This window comes from Coffea eugenioides, chromosome 1 (genome assembly GCF_003713205.1).
Source record: "Coffea eugenioides isolate CCC68of chromosome 1, Ceug_1.0, whole genome shotgun sequence".
Taxonomy (NCBI): domain Eukaryota; kingdom Viridiplantae; phylum Streptophyta; class Magnoliopsida; order Gentianales; family Rubiaceae; genus Coffea; species Coffea eugenioides.
The window spans coordinates 48985294-49009535 of NC_040035.1; the positions used below are offsets into that span (position 1 = coordinate 48985294).

The 24242-nt window shown below is 37.6% G+C and overlaps 3 protein-coding genes and 1 long non-coding RNA gene across 10 annotated transcripts; 1 reads left to right on the forward strand and 3 right to left on the reverse strand.

The window, feature by feature from the left end:
• Positions 1-317: 317 nt before the first annotated feature.
• Positions 318-1369, reverse strand: LOC113775568. The gene is made up of 3 exons (XR_003468899.1): positions 1252-1369; positions 761-871; positions 318-651 (listed from the first exon to the last, which is right to left on the reverse strand). It is a non-coding gene; the product is annotated as an uncharacterized LOC113775568 (long non-coding RNA).
• Positions 1370-5776: 4407 nt separating this feature from the next.
• LOC113760724 lies at positions 5777-7942 on the forward strand. Its single transcript, XM_027303410.1, has one exon. The coding sequence runs from the start codon at positions 6467-6469 to the stop codon at positions 7457-7459; it is 993 nt and encodes a 330-aa protein (XP_027159211.1). The 5' UTR covers positions 5777-6466; the 3' UTR covers positions 7460-7942.
• A 3020-nt stretch (positions 7943-10962) lies between these two features.
• Positions 10963-14604, reverse strand: LOC113760732 (protein XRI1-like). Of its 7 annotated transcripts, none has more exons than XM_027303439.1 (9): positions 14576-14604; positions 13469-13518; positions 13015-13143; positions 12777-12916; positions 12213-12276; positions 12029-12122; positions 11909-11937; positions 11726-11806; positions 10963-11464 (listed from the first exon to the last, which is right to left on the reverse strand). In XM_027303439.1, the coding sequence occupies exons 1-9, from the start codon at positions 14587-14589 to the stop codon at positions 11190-11192; spliced, it is 876 nt and encodes a 291-aa protein (XP_027159240.1). In that variant the 5' UTR covers positions 14590-14604; the 3' UTR covers positions 10963-11189. The 7 variants fall into 7 exon arrangements, with proteins under 7 accessions (XP_027159240.1, XP_027159231.1, XP_027159248.1 ...); XM_027303430.1 differs by lacking the exon at positions 14576-14604 and adding an exon at positions 14113-14397 and having other exon boundaries at positions 12777-12913; XM_027303447.1 differs by lacking the exon at positions 14576-14604 and adding an exon at positions 14113-14394 and having other exon boundaries at positions 13015-13134.
• A 5963-nt stretch (positions 14605-20567) lies between these two features.
• LOC113761883 (small ubiquitin-related modifier 1-like) lies at positions 20568-22322 on the reverse strand. The gene is made up of 3 exons (XM_027305054.1): positions 22157-22322; positions 20980-21129; positions 20568-20876 (listed from the first exon to the last, which is right to left on the reverse strand). The coding sequence occupies exons 1-3, from the start codon at positions 22253-22255 to the stop codon at positions 20817-20819; spliced, it is 309 nt and encodes a 102-aa protein (XP_027160855.1). The 5' UTR covers positions 22256-22322; the 3' UTR covers positions 20568-20816.
• Positions 22323-24242: the final 1920 nt, after the last annotated feature.

Here is a 24242-nt window from a genome sequence, read left to right on the forward strand (position 1 = left end):
AAAAAACAGTCATAGATGAACTCGCAGCTGGTTTGCGCGACATTCGAGTTAGGTTCTTCAGTGGTTTTGGACTCTTGCTGATGGAGTTCCAGTTCCACCATGGAAAGCGCTTTTGGCGAGGGAGCCAATGCTCACATCTCCTATAATGTTCGTTCTAAATCCAAATAGTAGATTCGTCGTTGAGAATCGGAGGAAAGTGTGATGGAGAGTAAAGAGATCAGTTGCACACAAAATGCCCAAAAGGGCAGATATTGCTATGCTCATGGAGCGATTTATGAGCATCGACAGCCAAGAAAGGAAAGACATGATTGCACGGATTACAGAATTGCCGACGAGCACTCAGAGGAGGATCATCTGAAGTAAATATGAAACACCAAAATGACATCAAACATGCACGGATTCAGCTGTGTCAGATTTGATCCCTATTCCTATTGGAGGACAATCTTCAACCATCAAAATGACATGAAACATGCGACTTTAAAAAAGCCCCCAGAACCCAAATCTGATCCATCATCTATTACAACATTCATCACCTACATTTAAACACTAATCTGCTGCTATTTCTTCTTGATACCGATTTTGTTACCAACAGAGTTATCGTTGTTCCCAGCTGCTTTCCTAGCTAACTTTTCCTGAAGTGCTTTCGCGTCCCTGCCCAAAAAAATGCCAATGCACCGGAAAGGTAACGACCACATCTGAATTAAATCCTTTTCGAAAGAAAGTAGGGAAACAAAGGCATTGATGATTGAATTGAACCCACCTCTCTCGTCTTTGTTCGGGGGTCAGGCCATCGTCTTTGGGCTGCTTAGCCTTGTGGCCAGCCCTGGCTTGAGCCCTTTCGCGATCTCGCCCTCTCTGGTTACCGCGTTAGCTACAAATGTCAAGGAGCACATCAAACAGGAACTTGCCCAATCCTTTAACTTGTAGCATAATAGAAGGGATTGACCCAATGTTTGAAAAATATTACCTAAATTTACTCAAGAAATATCAAAAAAAAAAGTTCTATTTGAAGAAAATATTAAAATCAGAGAAGAGAAACATATCGGAAGGATATGAGCCATTCTCGATTCTTTGCCGAACTGCAAAGATCTAACAAGAAATTAGCTCTATGCAATTGGCCTGATATCCACAATTGGCAAAAACAAATTTCCGAAAAAGCAACCAATTAATTAGTGAGCGTTCACCGTCCATCCGAGCGTAGAAAATTGAAAAAGATTGCCACCAAAGAAGAACAAAGAGACAATTAAGTACCTGAGAGAGAAGATTGAGTTGAAGAAGAAGCCACCCAGGAAAGATAGACAGAAAGGAAGGAAGGAAGAATCACAGAAAAAGGGCTGACGTTCAATGCAGAGACGGGACAACTATAGATGTATCCTACCAAGCAACCAACTTAGGATGTGGAGTTTATAAGAAGCAGTTGTGTCATGGAAGCTTCCAGAAGCCGCGAACGTTGCCCATCCCAAGGGAAATTCAGGTTGCGGTTAATGTAGAAGGTTTTACCCTAAAAAAGTTATAAAAAGACGGTTTTGGTGGTTTTACCCTAAAAAAGTTATAAAAAGCTATCCATTTTCCATTTTTTCTTTTTTCCCTCGAAGTATAAAATATTAAAATTGAATCTAGTGTAGGCATGTAATAGGGATGTTCACGCTTGGGAAAACCGAATAACTAGCCAATACAATTTAGATTGAATTGGAAATTGGTAAAATGGAATTCGGGAAAATCGAATAAAATTTAATTTTAAATTTTTGTAAAATGGTTTGGAAATGAATATTGAAATTCAATTCTTGAATTCTCGATTATCGATCGAATTACTGAATTTCATAGATTAATAAAAATATTTTATATATTTCATTCCTACTAATATATCATATTACATATTAATGTATTAGTCAATAATGTTATAAGCTATAATTTATGCTTATAAACAAATATGTGACCTTAAAAGCATTTTAATAGCATATAATTAATATCTTTTATATTGTTAATTACGTATTAAATATGCTTAACTAACTTATATTAGAAAACAATCTAAAACTTTGGATATTTTGACGAGATATAGACTGTTCAGCCAAAACCTACTTATCAAATAAAAGTTTGGACAGTAATTCAATGTTGATCTTGTTAAAAAAATAAATAAATGAACAAATTTTTTTTATCAAATTATTGGCTGTGAAACACCTCTCCGCAACAGGTTGGAGGAACCCCTCACTGAAGGAAGAGGCCTGTTTTTTCATTTCAAATTTTATGTAACGGATAAGTTTGACCTTTGGAAATTCAACCACGTTCGCAGCTTAATTTTGCACGGTACATATTGGAGCACTTCAAACATGGGCTTCTTTGATTGGTTGTCTAGCTTGTCAATTGGGCTTACCCGCCTGAGTCCAGCTCAAGTTCAACCCAACCACAAGCCCTCATTTTACTGCTCCAGCCCGGTCCAAATTAAATCATACGTATTCCCGCCCTTGGCTCAAAAATGGGCGGCAATTAAGGAAAGGGAACAGGACTACCGTTTCAATTGGTTGGAGCCGTGGCTGGCAGATTGGAGATTGAGAGGGCATTTGAGGAGTGGGACCACCCTCGAAAGGGAAAAAATATTATTTCAATTAATCATATTTCTCACCTAGGTGATATATCTAATTAAAGAGAATTAGCGAATCAATCCATTTTGTGCGACCAATTCTCATCCAATCAATTTACTTATAATTTTTGGTTCTTCAACATGGGTTTAAGGTCTTCAACCGCACCTCCTGTCACCAATTGGTTGGATGGTGTTGGTTTGTGTGTCCCTCTTAGATTAGATTCTGATTCTCTTTAACGATGACTTTCTGGGCGTTCTAATCTAATTGGGTGTGTGTGTTATTTCTGTCTATAGAAAAAACAATTTCTGTCTCTTTTAATAAATTCGAATCAATTTTGTATCCATACATGGTAACTTTGCTTCATGTAAATCTAATTGTTATATTGACAAATTTATTAACTTTTATAGAAAGAAATACGTCATTCATGTAAAAATACATCGTAGAATTTTATAATTGAACACCTATGCCTAACCAATATCCTGGCAAGACATGACCCATGAACATTAAGTCGAACTAATTTTGGGCCGCATCTGTGACGTCATGTGTGCTCCACTTAGCACCAACAACAAAGATTACTCAGAGAGTGATTAAACTACTATAACGTTGAGATTAGGCTAACTAATCTGAACTTCCATAGAGATGCTGGCCCCAGAAAGCAACTGCCACATTTCTCTATATTAAAAAAATAATAATAATGCTGGGGCAAATAGATCGCTAATATCGATTTTGCTTTGATTAATAGTACTACTCCTTAGACTTGAATAAAATACTTTGGGTCTTTCAGAGAAGAAATACAATGCTGGGGGAGGGATGGAGTTAGTGAACAACTTCAAGTATTTTTATACGAGCAACCAACGTAAGAATGAAGTCGGTTCAACTGCCTGCTGCTCATTCAAACGGACAACCGCCAAAATAATACTAATTGAATATGATACTGGGATGCAGCAGCACGTAGACTTCTCTCCTCCAGACCAATCAAAGATAGAGCCAGAATTGGAGATGATTGGTTGAAGGACGAATTCATGATACAGTTCAAATAACTTTTATCTGATTGTGTCGGATATCCAACCGTGACAGTGTATACAGCGTCAGTGTATATAAGATTTATTATTAAACTTATTACGGGTTTACCTCGTTATGCGATCGGAAAGAAAGAAAACCCGTCAGAGAAGGATTTATATGATATTGTATAAAATTATTGATGATGGTATGAAAATGAAGGTACGCAGCAGTAATGTATCATAATTAAGGGCACTTGGGGGTGCCCTTCTTGGTCTTCCAGTTGTCGTAGCAGGCACAGCATTGCTTGTTCCCGAAGGTACTCGGCGGAACACAGAGACATTTTTTGCAGCACGAGTTGCAGAACCACAAGCAATCGTTTCTGTGTGACGTTGCTGAGCATCGATGATCGCATTCGCTTCCACATCCCGTAACCATCCATTAATTAATAGTAGTGTGCAGTAAAATTCCAATAAGTAGATATATATATATATATATATGTACAGCTTACTATCTCGAGACACAGGGCAAGTGTTGACCCCCGGGGGAGTGTCTACAGGAAAGACAAAGTTGGGGCGTAAACGGCCTTGTTGCGATGGTCCTGGTTCGTCAGCCTGTGTTGTCTCGACCGTGAAAAAGGGCAAGAAATTACTCAAACCAACAAAAAAAAAAAAAAACTTTTGAACTACTTAACAAAACTTTAAATCAAACTTCTCAATAATTAGATTTTCTTAGGTACGAGAGAGGAGAGGAAGGGGGTTTCTTTATTGGGTGTTTGAAACCAGGAAAAGCATTACTGATCATAAACATTTCTCCAGAAAATCCCCTCTTGCATTCATTCCGAGTTTCAAAACTCGTTTTAACTTACGAGTGAAACTTGAAGGATTGACACGGAACAGCTTATGAATAAGAGGAGAGAAACGGACAGAAGCCATGGAAAGTTGGCCATTATTGTCATTTCCTGTGCTCTGCGGTTATATGCAGTTTGTTGCTTTTATTTCTGGCTTGCTCGGGTTTTATACGCACCGGGTTTTAACAATTATTCACCTACATGTCCAAATTTCATGATTACATGCTGTTTTGGACCTTATCATCAGCATTAATTAAAAGAACCTCAAATTAATGCCTTGGATTTAAATCGTCATCTCTTGTATTTTCCTCTTTACATTTTGTGTAAATCTTTTATACACTGACAGCAGCAGCGTATAAAAAGATTTTGTTTTAATCCTCACATTTTAAATTTTGTTTTTCAGTAAAATTTCCTTCCCATTTCGCGGGATATTGTCCTCTAATATGTTTGGCGTTCAGTTCTTTTTCAAGACGACAAAATGTAATTAAGCACTCCAGTTGCTGAATTTTTTTCCTTTTTTTTAATGTATTTGTTATATTTAACCGAAAACAATTACTGCAAAATAAACTTTTTCTCGTTTCTTGAAATGAATTTATATATATTTATAGTGCAATAACACGGAGATGCAAGCCATTATTAAGGCCATGCTTGGATTGCTTGTTTCCGTCGGAAAATATTGTCGTTTTCCGTGATCACATTTCCCTATTACCTTTTTTTCCTCACATACATCAAATCGCTACAGTAATTTTTTCACGAAAAATCACGAAAAATGCAATCCAAACACATCCTTAGACTTTTGCTTCCGCATTTTTTCTTTTATATATATCGAGTATAAGATGATTTTTAGGATCCAATTGTATCAGATTTTTGGTCTCCTTTTTTTATCACTAAATCCTAACACATAATCCATTAGTCTGTCTTCTTTTTTTATCGAATCAAACATCAGACTGAATGAATTCTTTCTCGCAGGCAAGTACCGAATTTTACCCAATCACTAGTTTTGACCAGATACTATAATATTGACGAAAGGCAGAGGTCCAGAGATTCCCCCAATCAAGGCCAAGGGCTACCATACAAATTGAGCTCCACACAAGACTCGGTCATCTTTTCCCGTTCAACTGCCCAAACTACCCTTTTCTCCCTCTCCCTGTCAACGCTTCTCTCTGTCTCAACACAACCATCTGAGACACAGGAGGAGAGATTAGCTACGGATATCATATCACCCACCAAAGTAACAAGACAAAAAGGGGCAAAAGCAAAATAGACTTCATCAAAATCATCAAAGGCCAAAGAAAAGAAAGTATAGAGAGAGAGACAAAATTGAAAATTGTAGTAGCAGCATAACATAACGACGTACTTTTTTTGTTGTGGCTTTGTTTAGACATTAGAATTCAGACCACACAAAAAAGGAAAAGGTCGTGGGAGACTTTCTTCATTATCCCCTTTCTTTCTTTGCCATATTTCCCCTTCTCCAACTTTTGCCAATAGAGAGAGAGAGGCCTGGACAAACACCACCGGTCACCAAGAACAAACGCTTTTTCCACATCCCACAAACATTCATGATTCATCCATCAAAAGTTGTAGTAGACTAGTATCAACTGCTCAGATAGATGGATAGATGATTCAGATCTGTTCCTCTCATTCAATGGGTCTCACACGGAAGGTATCCGATGCCCTTTTTACTGTGCGGATTCCACCTCTCGTTTTATCCACCAGAATTTCTGCAAATTTGAGCTAATCAATAATATTTCATATCCGCTTCGACTCTGCGGTATATTCCCCACACGGAAGATCTTACCTCCTCCTTCCTGTGTAGCTTTTAATTTTCGTATGTTTCTTTTTTATCCTGGTCATCATCATCCGATTTGGCTTCGGAATGCTCAACCCTTCTTCATCTCGCTTTTCGAGACACCAAGTTTCCGATCCTTAAATTCTTGAGAAATTCTCGCGTTCTTCTCCTACCTCTTTGTCCCATTCTCGTATCTAAAAATATCAGCCACATTCATTGCAAATAAACTCACTCGTTTTCTTGGGGTGGATGGAAGCTGGTGGTGGGATTACTATTCCCAGAAGGCATTTGATTTCGGACGAAAAACTCGAGTCTCCGAATCTCCGAGACTACCTCAGAATTAGGCAAGACGAAAACCTCGATAACAACAATAATTTCCGACCAAACATGTCCAATCTAACGTTAAGCGCTGTGTTAAAAACTGAGGACAGAAGCGGAGGTCCAATGCGGACCCCATCAAACCGGACCCTTATGGATATAATCAGGGAAGACCCCAACGGTGGCGGCTATAGTAAGGATACCAGGAAGAGCTGGAGGAACTTTAGAGAGAAGCTTCGCCTACGCCGGCAAGGTTCCGGCTCCTCCTGGACTTCTTCTGTTCCGGTTCCGGCCTCCGACGTTCCCATTCAGCACCCCATGGGCAGCAGCAGCAGCAGCCGGAGAATGATGATGTCCCGGCGAGACTCCACCCGGTTAAACACGCCCACACCCGACCAGACGAGTCAGCCGGACGCGGATTTGAGCTCGGGAGTTCCCCGGAGTAGATCGTCGATGCTGCAGCGGAACGAGAGTCGGGCTATCCGCGGAAGGTATGATAATGCACGCGGAATTGACGATGAAATGGGGGCGGAGGAGGGAGAAGAGACAGAGGGGGAGACGACGGCAGAGGAGGAGGAGGAGGGAGGAGGTGGCGGAACCGGAGGAGGAGAGGAGCAGCCGGTGAGGATGTCGCTGATGGCGTTGTTGGCGGAGACGGATAGGCAAATGGGGCTGGATGGATCGGGTTTTACGATGGACGACGACGAGGAGGACGCGGATGAGGAGGAGGAGGAGGAGGAGGAAGGCGGCGCGGGTGGCGGAGGGTATAACAATTGCTGCGTGTGCATGGTTAGGCATAAAGGTGCTGCGTTTATCCCGTGTGGTCACACGTTTTGCAGGTTGTGTTCAAGGGAGCTTTGGGTGCAAAGAGGGAACTGCCCGCTCTGCAACAACTTCATCTTGGAAATTCTTGATATTTTCTGATCATGTTCAACCAATCAATCCCGGCGGCTCCTCCTCCTGCATTCCAAGTTTTACCACCCACCCACCCACCAGATGCATGTCCCTCTCCTTAGAATGTTTTGCCATTGCTGCTACTACTACTACAGTGCTTTTTCTTTTTCACTTTTATAAGTTTCTATTTATCCCTTTATTTTTATTTTTTTGAATTTGCAGAGCGGGGTGCTGCGGGCGGGTTGGTAAAAATAACAATTCAAGTATTCATCATATGTTTCTTAATTGCTTTTATTAAACGCGTTGCTTCTACTCCATTAGGGTGGTAGGCGCTTTGGTGGTGGTAGTGGTGGCCATTGAATGCCAGCTCTGTACATTGTACTTAGTATAGACATTATAGTAGCATTTTGGACGTCTGTACTGCCATCAATTCAATTATTGTGACACTCCGGTCCAAAGCCTCATCCACGTTCAATTTCGTGCGTATGTGAAGAAGAAACAAATTTTTTGGCATGTCTTCACTCAGGCAGCATTTACATTACGTCTCTTTCTGTTATTTTTTATCATTTTCTTCTCAACGAAGAACATTTTAGAACTCGAATCAAAATTTTCGTCTCTGTTCATGCTTCAACTTGTGCACTGAGCTACCGTGCAAAATCTTGAGGAATTGAACTTTGTATAATTTGCTGGTGAAGCACACCCCAAAAACTTGGTTCAGATCATTAAAATTTTTAATGCTCACTCCCATTTCAAAGCTAAACGTGTTTGGACAGTAAGGGTTGTTGGGAATGATGATCATGATATAGACCTTTCGACAAGGTCTCGGTGCGGTTCGGACCCGGGGCTGGAATAGTTGTCAGTGCAACCGTTCCGGAAGCTTGTATGCATTTTGTACATTGTATAACATCATTTGTATACGATGTAACACTAAAACAACAGCGAGTAACACTATAACAATATTTGTGGGTTCCGCACATGTTAAAATCTGGACCTTACAATTTTTGTTGGCCAAATCTTGGCCATTAACTGGCTTTACCGTCCCTGCTCCTTCTCCGTGCGATTGTGTTCTGTGCAGTTTTCGGCCGATTGTCATACATATTCAAAATTTTTATGTACAAATATAATATAATATTGTATCGAACATATGTCAAGTATATTTATTTATGTATATCACTTTTACTATGAATACAACAATGCAATGTAATTATACACAAAGTAATATAAAAGAGTACAACAATCGGATTGAATCGTACGAGACCCCAACTGCACTGAGTCCTTTTCCAGATCTTTTCTCGAGTAATCAGTTGATTGTATTAAATTCTTCAAACTTAGCTCTTTATTTTTGTGGGTTAATCTCCAATAATATGAGTAAGAGCTCCTTTAGGATCATATGTAATGGCTATCTATTCCGACAATGTTTTGAAAATTGAGTTGGATCAATCGGCTCAATCGATCGAACTGCAAATTGGTCATACCCTTAATTTGGTTCAATAGTTGACTCAAAATTTCAATTGAACTGATCAAATCTGGCTAAGAATCAATAAAAATCAAGAGGTTTAACTGGGTTTCACCAAATTTTTATTTTTTACAACAAGAGTTTCAGCTTTATCCAAAATTCTTAATATTAAAATAAATAAAAAAATGATTAAACCTTTGAATCAGAGTTGAATCAATTGAACCGCAAACAAAAATCTCTTCCGGTTCACTATTCAGTCCGGATACGTAGATAGTGACTCTATCCCAAATAATATTTTGCTTGCATCATAAACACAATCCCAACTCACCTTTTTATATTCCCAACCATCTTTTTATCTCACATATATCACATCACAAAAAGTACTATAGTAACTATTTCAAATAATATTTCAAATAATACTCTATCCAAACAAAGCTATTGATTCCCGAGGGGCGCTATTAATTAGAGTTCCATGTGCATACAAAAACATCTTTTCATCAATCATAGTCCATCGATTCAATTGTTGACTACTTCTTTAATCTAGCTATTATTGCTTGAGTTTAGACGCAATCAAGTTTAATGAGTTGGCATTCACCTCATTTTTGCATTCTGTTTTAGTCTGTTGGTCAAATAATATGCATAGGGGACGCAGAGCGATAGTCTTACAACTAATAATTTGATGAAGCAATTAAATGCAAAACCTAATATTAATAGCCTGCTTGTACAATTACAAAATTTCGGTCGGTGACAGATGCCAAAGGACTCAAATATTAATGGGTTTGTTTGAATTGGGTTTTATTTCCCCAAATTTATTTGCTTACATCATCATTACAATTTCCAATACACCTTTTTACCTTCCCAATTACCTTTTTATCTCACATACATCACATCACAAAAAATGCTACAGTAAAAATATCTCTAATAATTCACAATCCAAACAGAGTGCTACTAGTGTATGCTACTGTTTTATTTTAAAGTGAAATATTGGGTGGATTCGTAATGTACCGTGGTCCTTCTCAACCAAGGAATGGCCAGGATGGATCCTATCAACTCAGACCAGTGTAACACGAGATGAGTGGTTTGAGTTTTAACAGCGGTCCTAATCACATCTTGTTTGGGTTGGGGTCGCCATTTCTGTTGGTTTGGCATGTTTCCGTGGCTTTAGTGAGAGCTGTTTTGTTGACAATAATCAAAGCCAGGGCATGATGTGGCCGACCACTTGATTGAATTCACTCCATAATCAGTCATTGTGATAATGAGCATTGTCCCGTTTTAGTGTTTCTTTTTTTTTTTTCTGTCAAAAGTCCAGTTTTATGGCTAGTTTGGGAGGAAGGATATGAAAAGAAAAAAAAAATATTTTTGAAAGGATAATAAAGTTTCTCCATTGTTTGGGAGCCCAAAATTAGTCAGAGAGGAAAGGAAAGTGCGGAAGTCTTAAGTAAATTTTTAAATATGGAAAAACTACCCTTAAAAAATTTCGATACAACAAATTTTAATTTTCGATGAGTTCCCCCACTATAAAACCCTCATCAAAACACCTCATTTCACCTTATAAAAAGGGCATATTTGTAAAGTAATTTTTTAGATATCTTTTCTTTTCATTTGTATTCAATTTCCAAACAAAAGAAAACTACTTACTTTCTTTTCTTTGTTAAAACTCCCAAACAACTTCGATAGGAACTTGGATCCTTTCCCATCCTTTCTCTTCTTTTCTAACTTACCCTTTCTCTTCCTTTTTTTCCTACTCTAAACTCCCAAACTAGCTATTAGTGTTTGAACTACATCCCCAATCCACGATTAATAAGGGTGGTGTCGCGGCATTTTCGCCTCCATTTTCCAGTCTGGCTAAAATGGAGAGGAGTACCGACTACTGGGCCTTTATGCGGACTTGCCATTCCATATGCGGCTTGCCAATCAATATGGTACGCTAAGCCCATTCGTTCCACGATTCCATGTGCCCGAATGAATGTCCCAATCTCTCGCGGTCACAAGGAATGATGGCCCAGATAAAAGTACTACTACTGCTCGTATGATAGGACAAACTACAAAAGCGAGGAGGGAAAACCGGAAAAGAGAATGAAACAAGCAAACCAAGAATGATGCATACTATAATTAAAGTGATTTTATAGTGCTATCCGGTATACATGGTAATGAATATAGAGGATACGATTTCTTTCCCATTCCAATCGCAAATATTGGTCCACTGGCTCATTGTTTAGCACAACCTCAAATTAACTCTACAATGGTTGGCCTGTTAAGTTTATGTAACACTCGAAAACAGAGAGATTCCAGCGCCTCACGGCATCAACCTTTAGTTCTCATAATTGTAATGCTGCCTTTTCCTCCTTCGGTGTGGATTTTTGTGCTGCCAATCACCAGTTTCCCAGAAAATGCCGAAGTTGGATAAGCAGCAGGGTCGTCATAACTTTGCTTTAATTTTGATGGTGGTGGAGCGTGTATTCTCTGGTTAATGTCCTTCAGAGTGACATCTCCACGAACAGCACATGGTTTGATGAAGGCAAAGGGGTAGGCAACAGTTGAAGCCGAATTTGCAGGAGTCTGGATGTAAGATTTCCTACCTGAGGGTAGACAAATGGAAGTCACTTGATTTTCCTTCAGGTATAAACCAAGAAGTTCAGTGGTGACTCTTGTTTCATTCCAAATAAAACTAGAGACAAGTTAGTGAACAGTGTCCATTTTTACTAGGACACAGCGCTTGTCGTGCTATAGGAACGTCGAAGGCTTACAGTAACAGTTGACATAGTCCAAATTTCACAAAAGCTGAAAATCTTTACTTGTAAGAATAAAGTACTATAAAGAGAGAGAGCAAGGATTAGCACCTCTGAAGACATTTCTTTGAGTCCGAGCAGGACGACATTGATTTGTGCTTACTGCAGGTTCTGGTTCGTTGTTGAGAAGTTCTACAAGTAATAGAAAACTGACATTGAGTGCAAAAAGAAGGGAGGAAATGGTGAAGCTAAACACAAACTGAAGCTTAAACTGTCAAAGCCATACTCATATACCTTCTATATCAATTTGAACGTCAGAAATGCTGCGCACAATACCGAGAATCAGATTATACAACTACAAAAGTACTACATTAAAAAAAAATTTCAACAATAATAATGTCTACAGCAACATACAGATCACCAGGGCTGTCTGCATCAGTAAAGCAACTAGCTAGCCATCCTTCAGATGATTGATCTAAGGCCTCAAAAGCGGATTCAGATGTATCATCTGGAGAATATTGAGTATCATTGTCATGATTGTGCAAGATAAGTCAAATGCCATACATTGATTAAGCACAACGCTATACACAAGGTAAACCTGCATATCCAGAAACCAAATGTGACTTTTCTGACACAGCCTCTTCAGCAGAATTCTCTTTATCCTGCAACCAAAGATGATTGTACTTGTATTATCTAGAGCATAGCTTCAAGCAAAGATTGACTCTCGTCTGCATCAGTTGGTTACTTTCATTGTAGGAAATACAAGCCTTTAATTTGACATAAATTAACCAACGGCTAGAAAATGGAAATCTAGATGGAGTATTAAAGATTACTGAACTTGAGCTGTGCCAGAGTAACTAACCACATGCTGACCAGCAAATTAGCAATGAGAGCTAAGGACATTTTACAGAAAATGAAAAGGGATCATCAGAGAGATAAGCATAAACTCTGACACATCATATCAAGATGAGGAACTCTTCCATAAATAAGTATACCACTCAAATGAATAGCAAATAATATAAGATGATAAGTCCAGGGATGGAAAAGGCCACAGGTATAAGTTATTGCCAGAGCTAGAGCAAATAAACCTTGGGTGCATCAAAGAATGATTGATTGTAAACAAATTGTTCTATCAAGAAGTTCAAGAGAAAATTGTTAGAACCTTTGATCTTAGGTATGAAGATGATGTATCTTCATTGCAAAATGGTGTATTCAGACCTTCAGAGTCAAACTGCAGCATTCGACGCCTCTTTACTTGCGAAGAAGGCTCCTCAAGTTTCTCTAATTTCTCACTCATCTCTTCTGAATCACAGGGATTCACATCAGACAGGAGTGTCCCATTAGCACTGATTGAGGGTTACAGTAAGCAAAACTGCAAATTCAGGTGATTGAGGGTTTACCATAGTTGTTGACGTAGTAAACCAAGTCTCCACAGTCTTTAACTGGAGTAATTTCATTGTCGAATATGTAGGAAACATCTTGATTCTGCTTCATATCACTCCACAGGCATTTAGACATGCCTGCTGATTCTAAAAGGCACATCCAAAGCGTCAAGTTTATGATTATTCAGTGCCTTATTTATCAAGCGAAAACACAAATTAATCCCAGGAAACATGAAATTTCCTTATAATCTTGTAATACTAAATTATAACGCTACAAATGTGTCCAAAAACCAAGCGAATCACACCCGCCATGATAGAGAATGGCAGGCATAAGGCGTATGGTTTCTGGTAACACAGGGCAAGTGTAGGACTTGCTCAAAAAAGTAGTACGCAGATTTATGTTTCAGGGAAAGAAAGTTGATTCTAGCACAATTGTATTGCTAATTCAAGATTGAAGCCACAGATTACTAACCAATATTCTCTTGAAGGCAAATATTTGTGCCTTGCCAGTCCCACATTTCACTGTATCATTCCACAAAAAAACGTACATTCGATCACAACTTCAAATGGAAAGAAAATCAGTTTCGTAGCATTCAGAGTATAAGTCAGCCCAAAAGATAGAAGACAAATGCTCCAAGTACAAGCATTATCAAAATTAGGATGCATTGTCAAATAAGACCAATCAAATGACAAGACAAAAACATTATCCACAAAAGGACCGCAACCAATCCCAAGCAAATAGGTAGTAATCATAATGAACTGACTAAATAGCAAGTATAGCAAATAAGTTCCCCAACAGTTTAAATGCCTAGAAACAAAGGCACGCAGAAATCATATAGAGCATGAATATCAACTGCTCTTATTTAGTTCTCTCTCCCCATGGATAAACGTATTTAGTGCATCTGCAGAAACATTCCACGAAAATCCAGGGGAAAAAAAAAGGAAGAAGAAGAAGAACAGCTATCAAATTTAAGCAAATTAAAAGCCATCAAAATTCTTAAATCTTCCCTCGCTACTAAAACCGAAGCAAACCCCTACAAAAAATCAACTGCAGCATTGCAATCCGAGGGAAAAAAAAGTTGCTGCAATTGAATACTGAAGAATTTGGGGACTCACTTGTTTTCAATATCATAATCCATTGAACTATCAAAACCTCACTAACTTAGAAAGGGAATGCTTGAGATGTGTGCGGAGGCGGAGGCGGAGGCGGAGGAAGATGGGAGGTGGCGACTCTCTTTTGCCTATGGGCCTTTTTTTCCCCCGTGGATATTTGTTGTACTAAAAAAGACTGGTATTTATATGGTTTATTTTAAACAGGACTGGGCACCGAAGCAACCACGACGGCTGAGACTGCAACTCCAACTCCGTTACTCGTGCGATTATCTTTCACTAATTTGGGAAAACGTGTTGTCAACCCGTACCACTTAATAATTGCCATAACCTACTTTTCCCACAAAAAAAAAAAAAGAAAGAAAAACTTTTGGTTTTCAATCGTATTACACATGAAGAAGAAGAGCAGTAAAAGAAAAGGTAGAATCATTTAGTTGCTAAGCCTGCAGATAAATGTGATTTATACTACCAAAACATCACCATTATTTCGTCACGTATCACGGTACACCCACGCACATTCGCTAGTTTCGCGCGTCATTAGATTTTGCCGCCTAATCTAAATAACTGTTCAGAGAAAACGAGACCCCCTTCGACCCCCACTGTTCCGTTGTTTTGTTTTTATCCGATTAGTATAGAGACGACAGGGCGTCGGCCCAATACAAAATCCCTTCTATGATAGATTTAAGGGATAATTTCAGATACCTCCCCTGAGGTTTCTGACAGTCTCACTCTCCTCCCCTGTGATTTCAAAAATATCACAAACCTCCTCTGTCAGAATTTTAGGTCCCATTTCTTACATCATCATGGCCAAAAAGGCTTAAATACCCTCACAAGTTAGCTAATATTTCGTGATTATCAGTGCAAATTTGGTGAAGTTAGTTATAAACACAATTAATGTAATTAACGATAAATTAGAATCTTTTAACCAATATAGAAACATGTAAGTAACTAACATCTAACATAATGTACATGTTTGTAAACTGATTGTACTTCATTTGTGGTATATAGTTGTTTCTCTCTCCAACTCCCCATTTTTTATTGTTTGTATTTTTTAATGGGGTCTACTTTGAGACTGCCTATTTAGTTTTAATACCCTTAATTGTGTTAGATTTAATATTTATCAATCAACAATTTAACGGACTCAGATTTCAGATTTCAAATTTTAATTCTATCAAACACACTCTTAAATTGACGAAGTCCCATATTTTTTTCTTAATTGCCACATCAATGACTTACCTATCAATGTGGTTTTAGCACATTCTTGGACGGAAATTTAGTTAAAATTAAGATCAAATTTTTTTTTTTAGTGTAAGAAAAAAGTCTCATATTCGAAACCTCTCATTTACACTCTTTCTCTATTATCACCCAACTCATTCCTCCTCTAAAATTAAAGACTAAACTCGTTTACTCTTATACAATTAATAATGTCAACAAAAAAAAATTCTTTTGTATACATTTCAATTCTATGAAAGGAAATTTTCAAAAAAAAAAAGTAAAATATAAAATTTTTCTACCACATACTCAACGAGCATTTGTTATCATACATAATTAACCATTGATACTTCTTTACACCCATTAAGTTCTCTTAATGTTTTGTGTAATATAATCCAAATGTAATATTCAGTTGCTGAATAGACACCCGTTAACCTAGTTATAAATATAATCCAATTGCAATTATACTCAACTTTGGCGGTGATTAATGATATTTTTTTCCAAGAAAGAAATAAAAAAATGGGGCTCACATCCTTGAATCCCATTATTGTCCATCACTTAACGAATAAGTCTAAAGATTTACTGAATTTGCAAAAGTTCTTCATCGACTTGCGGTTCATTCAGGCACATACAGGGGAATTAGAACTGTGATACCCTGACTTGTAGGATATTACGGTTTCTATATTTTATTTTTTTTGTTTTAAGACATTGTTTTGTTTTAAAGATTAGAAACCCTAAATTCTAATCAAAAGGAAAAAAAAACCTAGTTTACTTGTGACTACCCGATTTTCCTAAATCCCTTATATTTTAATTGAAACCATAATTGTAACCAATAGAATTGTAAAATCCCTCATATTTTTCTTAAAATTCCTTTTATTTAGCATTTATTCCTTTCTAATAGCTTTACTACTCATTCACACCCTCAGTAATTACAATCCACCATAGAATCAAGGGTTTTCCCTTTAAATTTTTCGTTCGGGTAAATTATGGCTTTTTGCGTATTTTGACCGTGTGCTCACTCGGTGAGATGTGTGCACTAAATTTGGTGATTAAGAGTGAGTTTTAGATGATATTAAGTGTTTGATTAGAAGTAATAACCATAAGATAGTGAATTATAAGTGAAAACCCTAGTACGTGTGAAATAAGGAAAATCAGATTAAACCGAAATGTACCATTCGTTACCGACTGAGTGCACCACTTGACCCATACTTTATTACCTTAATCTCCTTGTTATTAATTGAACAAAATCATACATAAATATCTCCTTAAGCCAACCGAAATTGTGGATCAAAATAAGAGAGAGAAAAGAAAATTTTAAAAGCTAATCTCATCGCGACAAGTGGCAACCATTCAATGGTTGTTTGACCAACTTAATTCTTACCTTCTTATCTTTCTTCTTAGATGATTTTTCTTCATTTCTTGCTGGTCTTGGTCGTGGCTTTGGAGGAAAAAAACAAGAGAAAGAGAGCTTCAATCCATCTTGGGTTTTGCTTGATTGAGTGCAAACAAGAAAAACTAAACCGATTAATCACTAGTTTGGAAGCTTGGGAAGCCTAAGGAACCAAAAATTTCAAGGAAAACTAGAGGATCACTCTTGCAAGCTCTTGTCTTGAGGTATAATGGCTGATCACCCTTTCTTTCTCCATTACTCATGATTAAGTTGGGTATTAAGTTTAGAATTGTGCTTGTGATGCCTATTTCAAGTGGTTTTGATGATTGGAGTGATGAATTTTAAGATAGGATTTTGATTGATTTACTTATAATTCTTGTTGGTTAGGTGTTATATGGTGTATATATATGGTATATAATCTTGTAAACGAGATAGTAGTGGTAGTTTCAAGATAAAAATGAGAAGTATAGCTTGAATATAGCAAAATTCCAGATTACTGGAAATCTTAGCTTCAATTCTGTCCGGTTCTATTTCATCATGTTAGAGGCCGAACTAGGTTTAACACAAAACATGAAAGTTGTAGAGAATGATATTTTATGGTTGCCTAAAAAATTTCAGCTCAATCGGAGCAACGTAACCTGTGAAAAGATGAAAATACCCTGACTGCCCGAGGAGTAAAGTCAGTGGACAGTTTTGACAGTACACTAAGTTGGTTGCGTTTATTCACCTTGATACGCACTGAGCTAACTTTTAGTCAAAACATGAAAGTTTTAGTACTTTGTCTTAACTTTTCAACGCCTCTAAGAACGCCTTAAACAGACTTTGGTAGCTTGAGATATGGCCATTTGGAGGTAGTACGGTTAACTGGCCGGTTAGTTGAAATTTGGTTCTGTGAATTGGGAATTTGACTGGGTTACACTGGAAATTAGACCAGGTGGTCTTCACTAAAGTTGTAGCTCTCTATCTTAGCTTCAAAACGGTATAAGTTGCACCTCAATCCGATAAGCGTAGCCTCGATTGTGTCCGTTACGCAAAAACACATCAAATCTGTTTTTTGTTAAACTTCATTTCCGTACATGTCATTAGCTTGATTTTTGTATTTGTATTACCTTGAGCCTATTGAACGGCTATTGAAATGAGCTTGTGTTGTGTGTAACTTTGGGTTGATTGAGGAAAATAATGAAGCCGTAAATGCCTGGAAAATTAGATAAATACAAATGGCGTGCTGTCCAAATTTAGGCTTGAGAACTAGAGAAATATACTTGCGACTTGAGTAAGGGTTAAGAGTGATTACTACTTGAACCATCTAGGATATTTGCGTCTTTTTTTACCAAGGTATATAAGTAAGGATTTGGCCGAACTTGTACCATTGAGAAATAAAATAATGACTGTTCGGAGTATGTTTTCCTTGTACTTTCGACTCAAATGGCATTTCCAAGTATAAATGTTACAAAGTTATATAGTTTGAAAAGCGAGCGAGTATTTCACGAATATTCTCCAAGTGACTTTCCATTTCTTGATTCTTATTGAATGAAACGTCTACGTTTCGAACCTTAGTCGATTTTTAAAGTTCTGAAACAAAGTTTTATCGCAGATTTGGACTCCGAACTCAGAGTATAACCCAGACGTGATTGCTAGGGGCACTTCATTTTGGTGAGTGCTTCCAAATATCTAATTGAACTGGACACTTGTTTCCAATACTTGATCAATATGATTAAATGATATATGATTGGTTTGATCGGGCAATAGTGTACTTTATCGCACTTGCCCTTATTTGATATATACTTGTTTATTGTTGAAATTAATATGATATACTTGTTTATGATGTGCGCACTTCCTGAAATTCCAAAAACCCTGTGGCAAGTTACTCGAGTCAAGCCGGCAAGGACTTGGTCGATTGGGTAACGAACCCTGGGTCTCATGTTTGTCGAGTGGAGTGATATCTCCTCGACTCATCGGTATACTCGAGTATTACCACCCGTGTTTATTGAGGATTTTGGGTCCAGTAGGGGGTTTGAATGGTGGACGGAGAGTAGTGTAAGTGGTGTTCTACTGGATTGGTTACTTACTTGAAAGTTGACGGAGTGTCAATTATTACGTGATCAAGCTCCTGGTAATGCATTGGGAATTTGGCTCCTGAGAGCCATTCGTATCCTTATACTTTGAGATGATTGTTACTTGTAGTGTTATTGTTTCTTTTAAACCTTTACACTTGCTCATTTTGAGATTTCTACTTGAAGTGTTATTGCTCACTTTTATGAACTCCTCATGCTCGTTACTTTGTTATATCGAAAACTTGTACTTATAAATAATGGTCAATTTGCTATTTGGAACCTCACTGGACTTTTAGCTCATTCCACACCATTTGTTTTTCTTACAGGGGTACGAGCGAGGCGTGAGACGTGTACAGACTAGCGTAGTTTAGTTATTTTGACTTTTGTAATTATACTCGCACTAGTCGCTCGATTAGGGTTGAATGTACTGAGAATTTAAATCTTTTGATGTATTTGGAACTGTATGGATGGTTGAAATAGAAATGGATGTATTCGTATGTTCTAAACTTGAGAACTATTATTTCGTTTATTATTGAGATTGCATCTTATTTTATTTGATGTGAGTGAGTGAGTCCTGACGAGAGTTGGGCAAGCGGTCCGCTAAACCCTAGGGTACGCCCAGGGGAAGGTGGGGCCGTCACAAGAACTTGCACAATTAGACAATGACCCTTTATTTGATTATCAACAATACGGATAATATATAGGAAAATTTGCCAAATTAGTGCCTCACATTTTCAAAAAAATATTTTTAGTTCCTTACATATAAAATCAGCCACAATAGTACTAACATACAAATTATATGTCAATTTGGTTCAAATGCTCGTCTTTGCTCATTTATTTAATTAAAAATCGCATGTAGCCACAACTGAGTTTTTTCTTCTTCGATTGCGATTTTGATATGAGGCAATTAAGATTTGATTTAAGAAATGTGAATCAAAGAGGGAAAAAACTCAATTAAAAATGAAAAGCATTTTTAATTTTGCCCGAAGGAGAGAAATGCAATTTTTAGTTGGCAAAATAAGCAAGGCCAAACTGACCCTTGAAATTATGCCCCCAGGAGGAATGCAAATTTTAATTGGAAAAATAAGCAAGAGCAAACTGACACATAGTTTGTACGTTAGAAACTATTCTAACTGATTTTAAATGTTAAGGACTGAAATTTTTTTTTTCAAAAATATTAGGAACCAATTTGGCAAATTCCCTTACACCCTCGGCTGTCTTGAGACATAAATACGGATACGGACAACGATAATCATACACCCATCGCTTGTATTTGGCTTTTATCCGAGAAAACACCCGGAAAGTCTGCAAGGAACTCAAAAATATGTTTGAATACCATCATTATCAATCCGTGCCATACCGTCGGTGCGGATCCAAGTACTACAGTAACCACGCAGGTTTGAAACTGCAAAAGCAATCCTACAGGACGCAGACTAACATCACAACTACCTAAACCGTAATGAAATCACGGCCTGATGATTAACAAGACATTCAACTTTTAGCCACTCACTACAAGATTGCAAATTCTTGCCTAGCATCTTTACAACACTCAATGAGCGAAGTCCCGTGAAAGGAGGCGCCCATTCCAAACAACAATTGAGACGATGTACGATTCACTGAAATGAAAGTAGCCAAAATGACCGTAACCAAAACCACAATGCAAACTAGTCATCTCGTGTTCCAATATATGTTGGAAATAGATGAAGAAACCAGCAGAAAGCACTAGTTCATGCTTGGCCCTTTTTTTCTTGGCTCAGTGCTTTCATGTCAAATGGGAATTATAGACAATAATCAAAAGCCGGGAGTCTGATCAAACAAAGTTTCATACTAACAAGGAGGAAAAAGGCTTCATACTGATCAATGCCACTAGAATTACAGAGAGGAGTCACCTAAAAAATAAATAACAGGATGCTAATGATAGCAAAGTTAAGGCCATAATTCCTAATTCACTTTATGATACTTCCAACTAGAGCAAACAGCAATAACTAAAGGTTTCCTTTCACCGCAGGTACAAGTATATCCAGGAAACCATATATTACTAATTACAATCATGCTTATGCTCCTCCAGTTTGATGTAGCATGGCATCTATCTCATCACCATCCTCCATTTCCAGCTATTCCAAAATGCAAAGAGAAGCAGAAATTTCCAGATTAAAAGATAAGACGAAGAGTATTAATACCATAGAAAAGTATTGGATAATCACACAAGTAATTTACCTCATCTGGGGTTTGCTCTCCCCGAAGCCTGCGACCATCAAATAAGAATGCAATCGAGTTCAGATCAACTGACTGTCTATCACAGTAAGCAGTCATAAGCTTGCGTAACTGAGTGCTGCGCTTGATCCGAAAGAATACTTCGTTACCATCCTAGCAAACAAACAATGCCAGCAAAGAAACAATGTCTATGAGCAAGCAATAAAACAGATCGAAAAGAGAGTTCACCGACAAGTCAGAGACACAAACTGGTAGGAACTAATGCACTAAAAAAATTAAAAATAAAAGGATAGCTACAGAGAAGAATAATTACAACCCTCCAATAAAGGCCTTTCAGCACCAGCCTGAATGAGGCAAACTAATCTCTCAAATTAATTTTCCAGATTACTCATTCAAGTCTAATCAGAGCAGCAAATTAGACACCAGGCCAAAGATGGTAAGAACTGAAATACTTAGATAAATTTACCAAATTACGGTTAGTTTATCCAACTTAGATACCAGGGCTAAGATGGTAAGAACTGAAATACTTAGATAAATTTATCAAATTACAGTTAGTTTACCCAACTTTTTAAAGAAAGCTTTTTATTGGATCCACCTGCTAGTTTAAGAAACAATTTGGAACTCGATCTCTCCTTTTTTTTTTTTTTTGATAAGTAGAATATATGAGTCAATAAAAGGTCATCCTCTTCAACCACAACACCCGTGAAGAAAGTATGCAGACAACACAAGGCTTCACAATGGAAATTCCTTTCACAACCCATGCAGGTTGATCACATTCCCGACGCTAACAATTTCATGTATTACCAACACCCAAAAGGAAGGGGAACAAAAAGCAAATATTATTGCCCAATGATTTTACATGCGATCAAACCAAACGTTTCCTGATCAATGAAGATATACTTTTAAGAGCAAAAGGCACCAAAAATAAAGCTAATGAACAAATTACTGTATTTCGTTCACCGACAGATCATGCACAGATTCTGAGACTTGAAATTCAGGAAAACGCATTCTCAAAGAAAAGAAAAGGAACAAACAGACATATCTACGGACAGAGGCGGAAAAGAAGAGGCATGACATCAGGGCAAATGCACTATAAAAAAGATAAAAGGATACAGGAATTATGAGGGAAAATCAGGAATACGTCCATAAAAAAAGGTAAGAGTAAAATTAATACAGTTACCTGACCCTTGACCTTGAGATTAATGTGAGCAACTTGGTCCGTCGGCTTCTTATCTTCATCTCCAGCGCCGCCGCCGCCGCCGCTTCCCGGTGCAGACATTCTCGCAGCTTGGTTCTAGGGTAAAAATAAAAACGAGTCTCAAAATGCAAAAGAACGGGTGGAAGTAAGGCGCTACTGTGAAGTGAACCGCCCCCCGGGCTTTTGTACCCTTGAAGAAGGGTAGTTTTGTAATTCGCTGGAGGGCTTTTGCCGAGTTTTATTTTTGTGACGTGGCTGGTCCGGAGAGCGAGAATTGGGGACGTGGTGGAAAAGAATAAACTATATTTGACTGGGATTTGGATTACGGATGGAATTGATGGTTGATTGTGACGCGCGGCGAAGGAAAACAATATGGAATTAAATGAAGTGGTGGCGAATTTGGATAGGGATGGATCTGACGGTCCACGACGCTTACAGTTGTAATTTGGTTTGTCCTCTTCTGGATATCAATCCAACGGCTGGTACTGTCCTGCTTTCCTAATTACAGCTAAGATTCAAAATTGCCAATTGGCTGTGGTGGAAACATCCATGCTCCACCATCACAGATCCACCGCATCGACGAAGGGAATGCTGCAAATTGCACTACAGCTGCAGTACACTCTCTCACTCCCCCGGCCAAAAAAAAAAAAAAAACAGAGAGAGAGAGAGAGAATTTGCATTATTGCCTTTGAATTTTCATTTTCCTTTTTCTTCGTCAACCGCCAAAAAAATCTTAATGCTGAAATTTGTAATAATCTAGAAATTCTGAAAATTCTTTATTAACGTCATATTCACAAATCATAATTGCTATTGAAAATAAAATACTTTAAATTTTTTCTCTTGGCTTTTACGTAACTTTTCTTAACAGTAACTAGTGACATGCGACTAACATCAACAACGTCGCAGGAAAAATAGGTCAAACAACATCACAGATCCATTAATGTTTAAAAGACTGTCACGGCAAATTACATGTGTTACGTTACAAATACTTGCTGCATCTTAGGAGTATTAAATTTGTGAAGCAACAAACAAAGCAGCATTCATCAAAGTGACAGACGGCACTGTTGATATATCTACCCTTATCCTACGTCAACAAAAGCTACAGAGCAAGAGGGCGTGTTTGAAGATCCAAAACTATAAACCTTGCCATCCTTAAAAACGGACCTCTCATATATTATGCTCCATATGGCAAATCACAAGTTATCAATTTTGAAAAGGGTCTGTTTTGACGGGTGTCTAATGAACACTCGTTGAGATATATTTCAAGCGTCATGTATTTTGAAATATAGAACTAATTAGAAAAAATAAGTAAATATAAGAAAGGATGTGTAAGATTAAATTAAAAAAATATAATAATTATTAGTATCTATATATACATGATAAGTTAAATAAATTTTATGAGCATTAACGGATGCCCACAGAAAAACCCTTTTGGAAGAGGGCATAATAATTACCTAAGTATAAGAAAACATCACATCACATCAAGGAGGAGTGTGCTAACAAACATCACATGGAATGCTTGTCCTCTCGGATATAACACGAATCAATGGGATTACAAAGGCTCTGTTTGGATTGTAAGTTATTTGAGATATTTTTACTGTAGCACTTTTTATGATGTGATGTATGTGAGATAAAAAGATAATTGGAAAGATAAAAATGTGTATTGAAAATTGTAATGATGATATAAGCAAACATATTTGGGGAAATAAAGGCGAATCCAAACAAACCATAATTGGCTGTAGCATTTTATAAAATGATATTGAAGTAGCCCACGTACTTGTCCCCTTGTACGTCAATTAACCGTGAAAAGTTCTTCTTGTTTTCATTAAAATGTCATCTTTATATATATTCTTCGCATCGAAATCTGATGCGTAACCGCATTAGGAAGCTATCCTTTTTCAGTGATCAAAAACAAAAAAGAGAAATAAAACATAAAATTTAAGCTTGTTTTTGGTATGCAGCTCCCATCAAAGATATTCTGTCTCAGCACCTATACCATCATCGTCTGTTGCATTCTTTTGCGTATCATTTTTCCGCATGCAATTGCATCTGATTCCACCTTTATCCC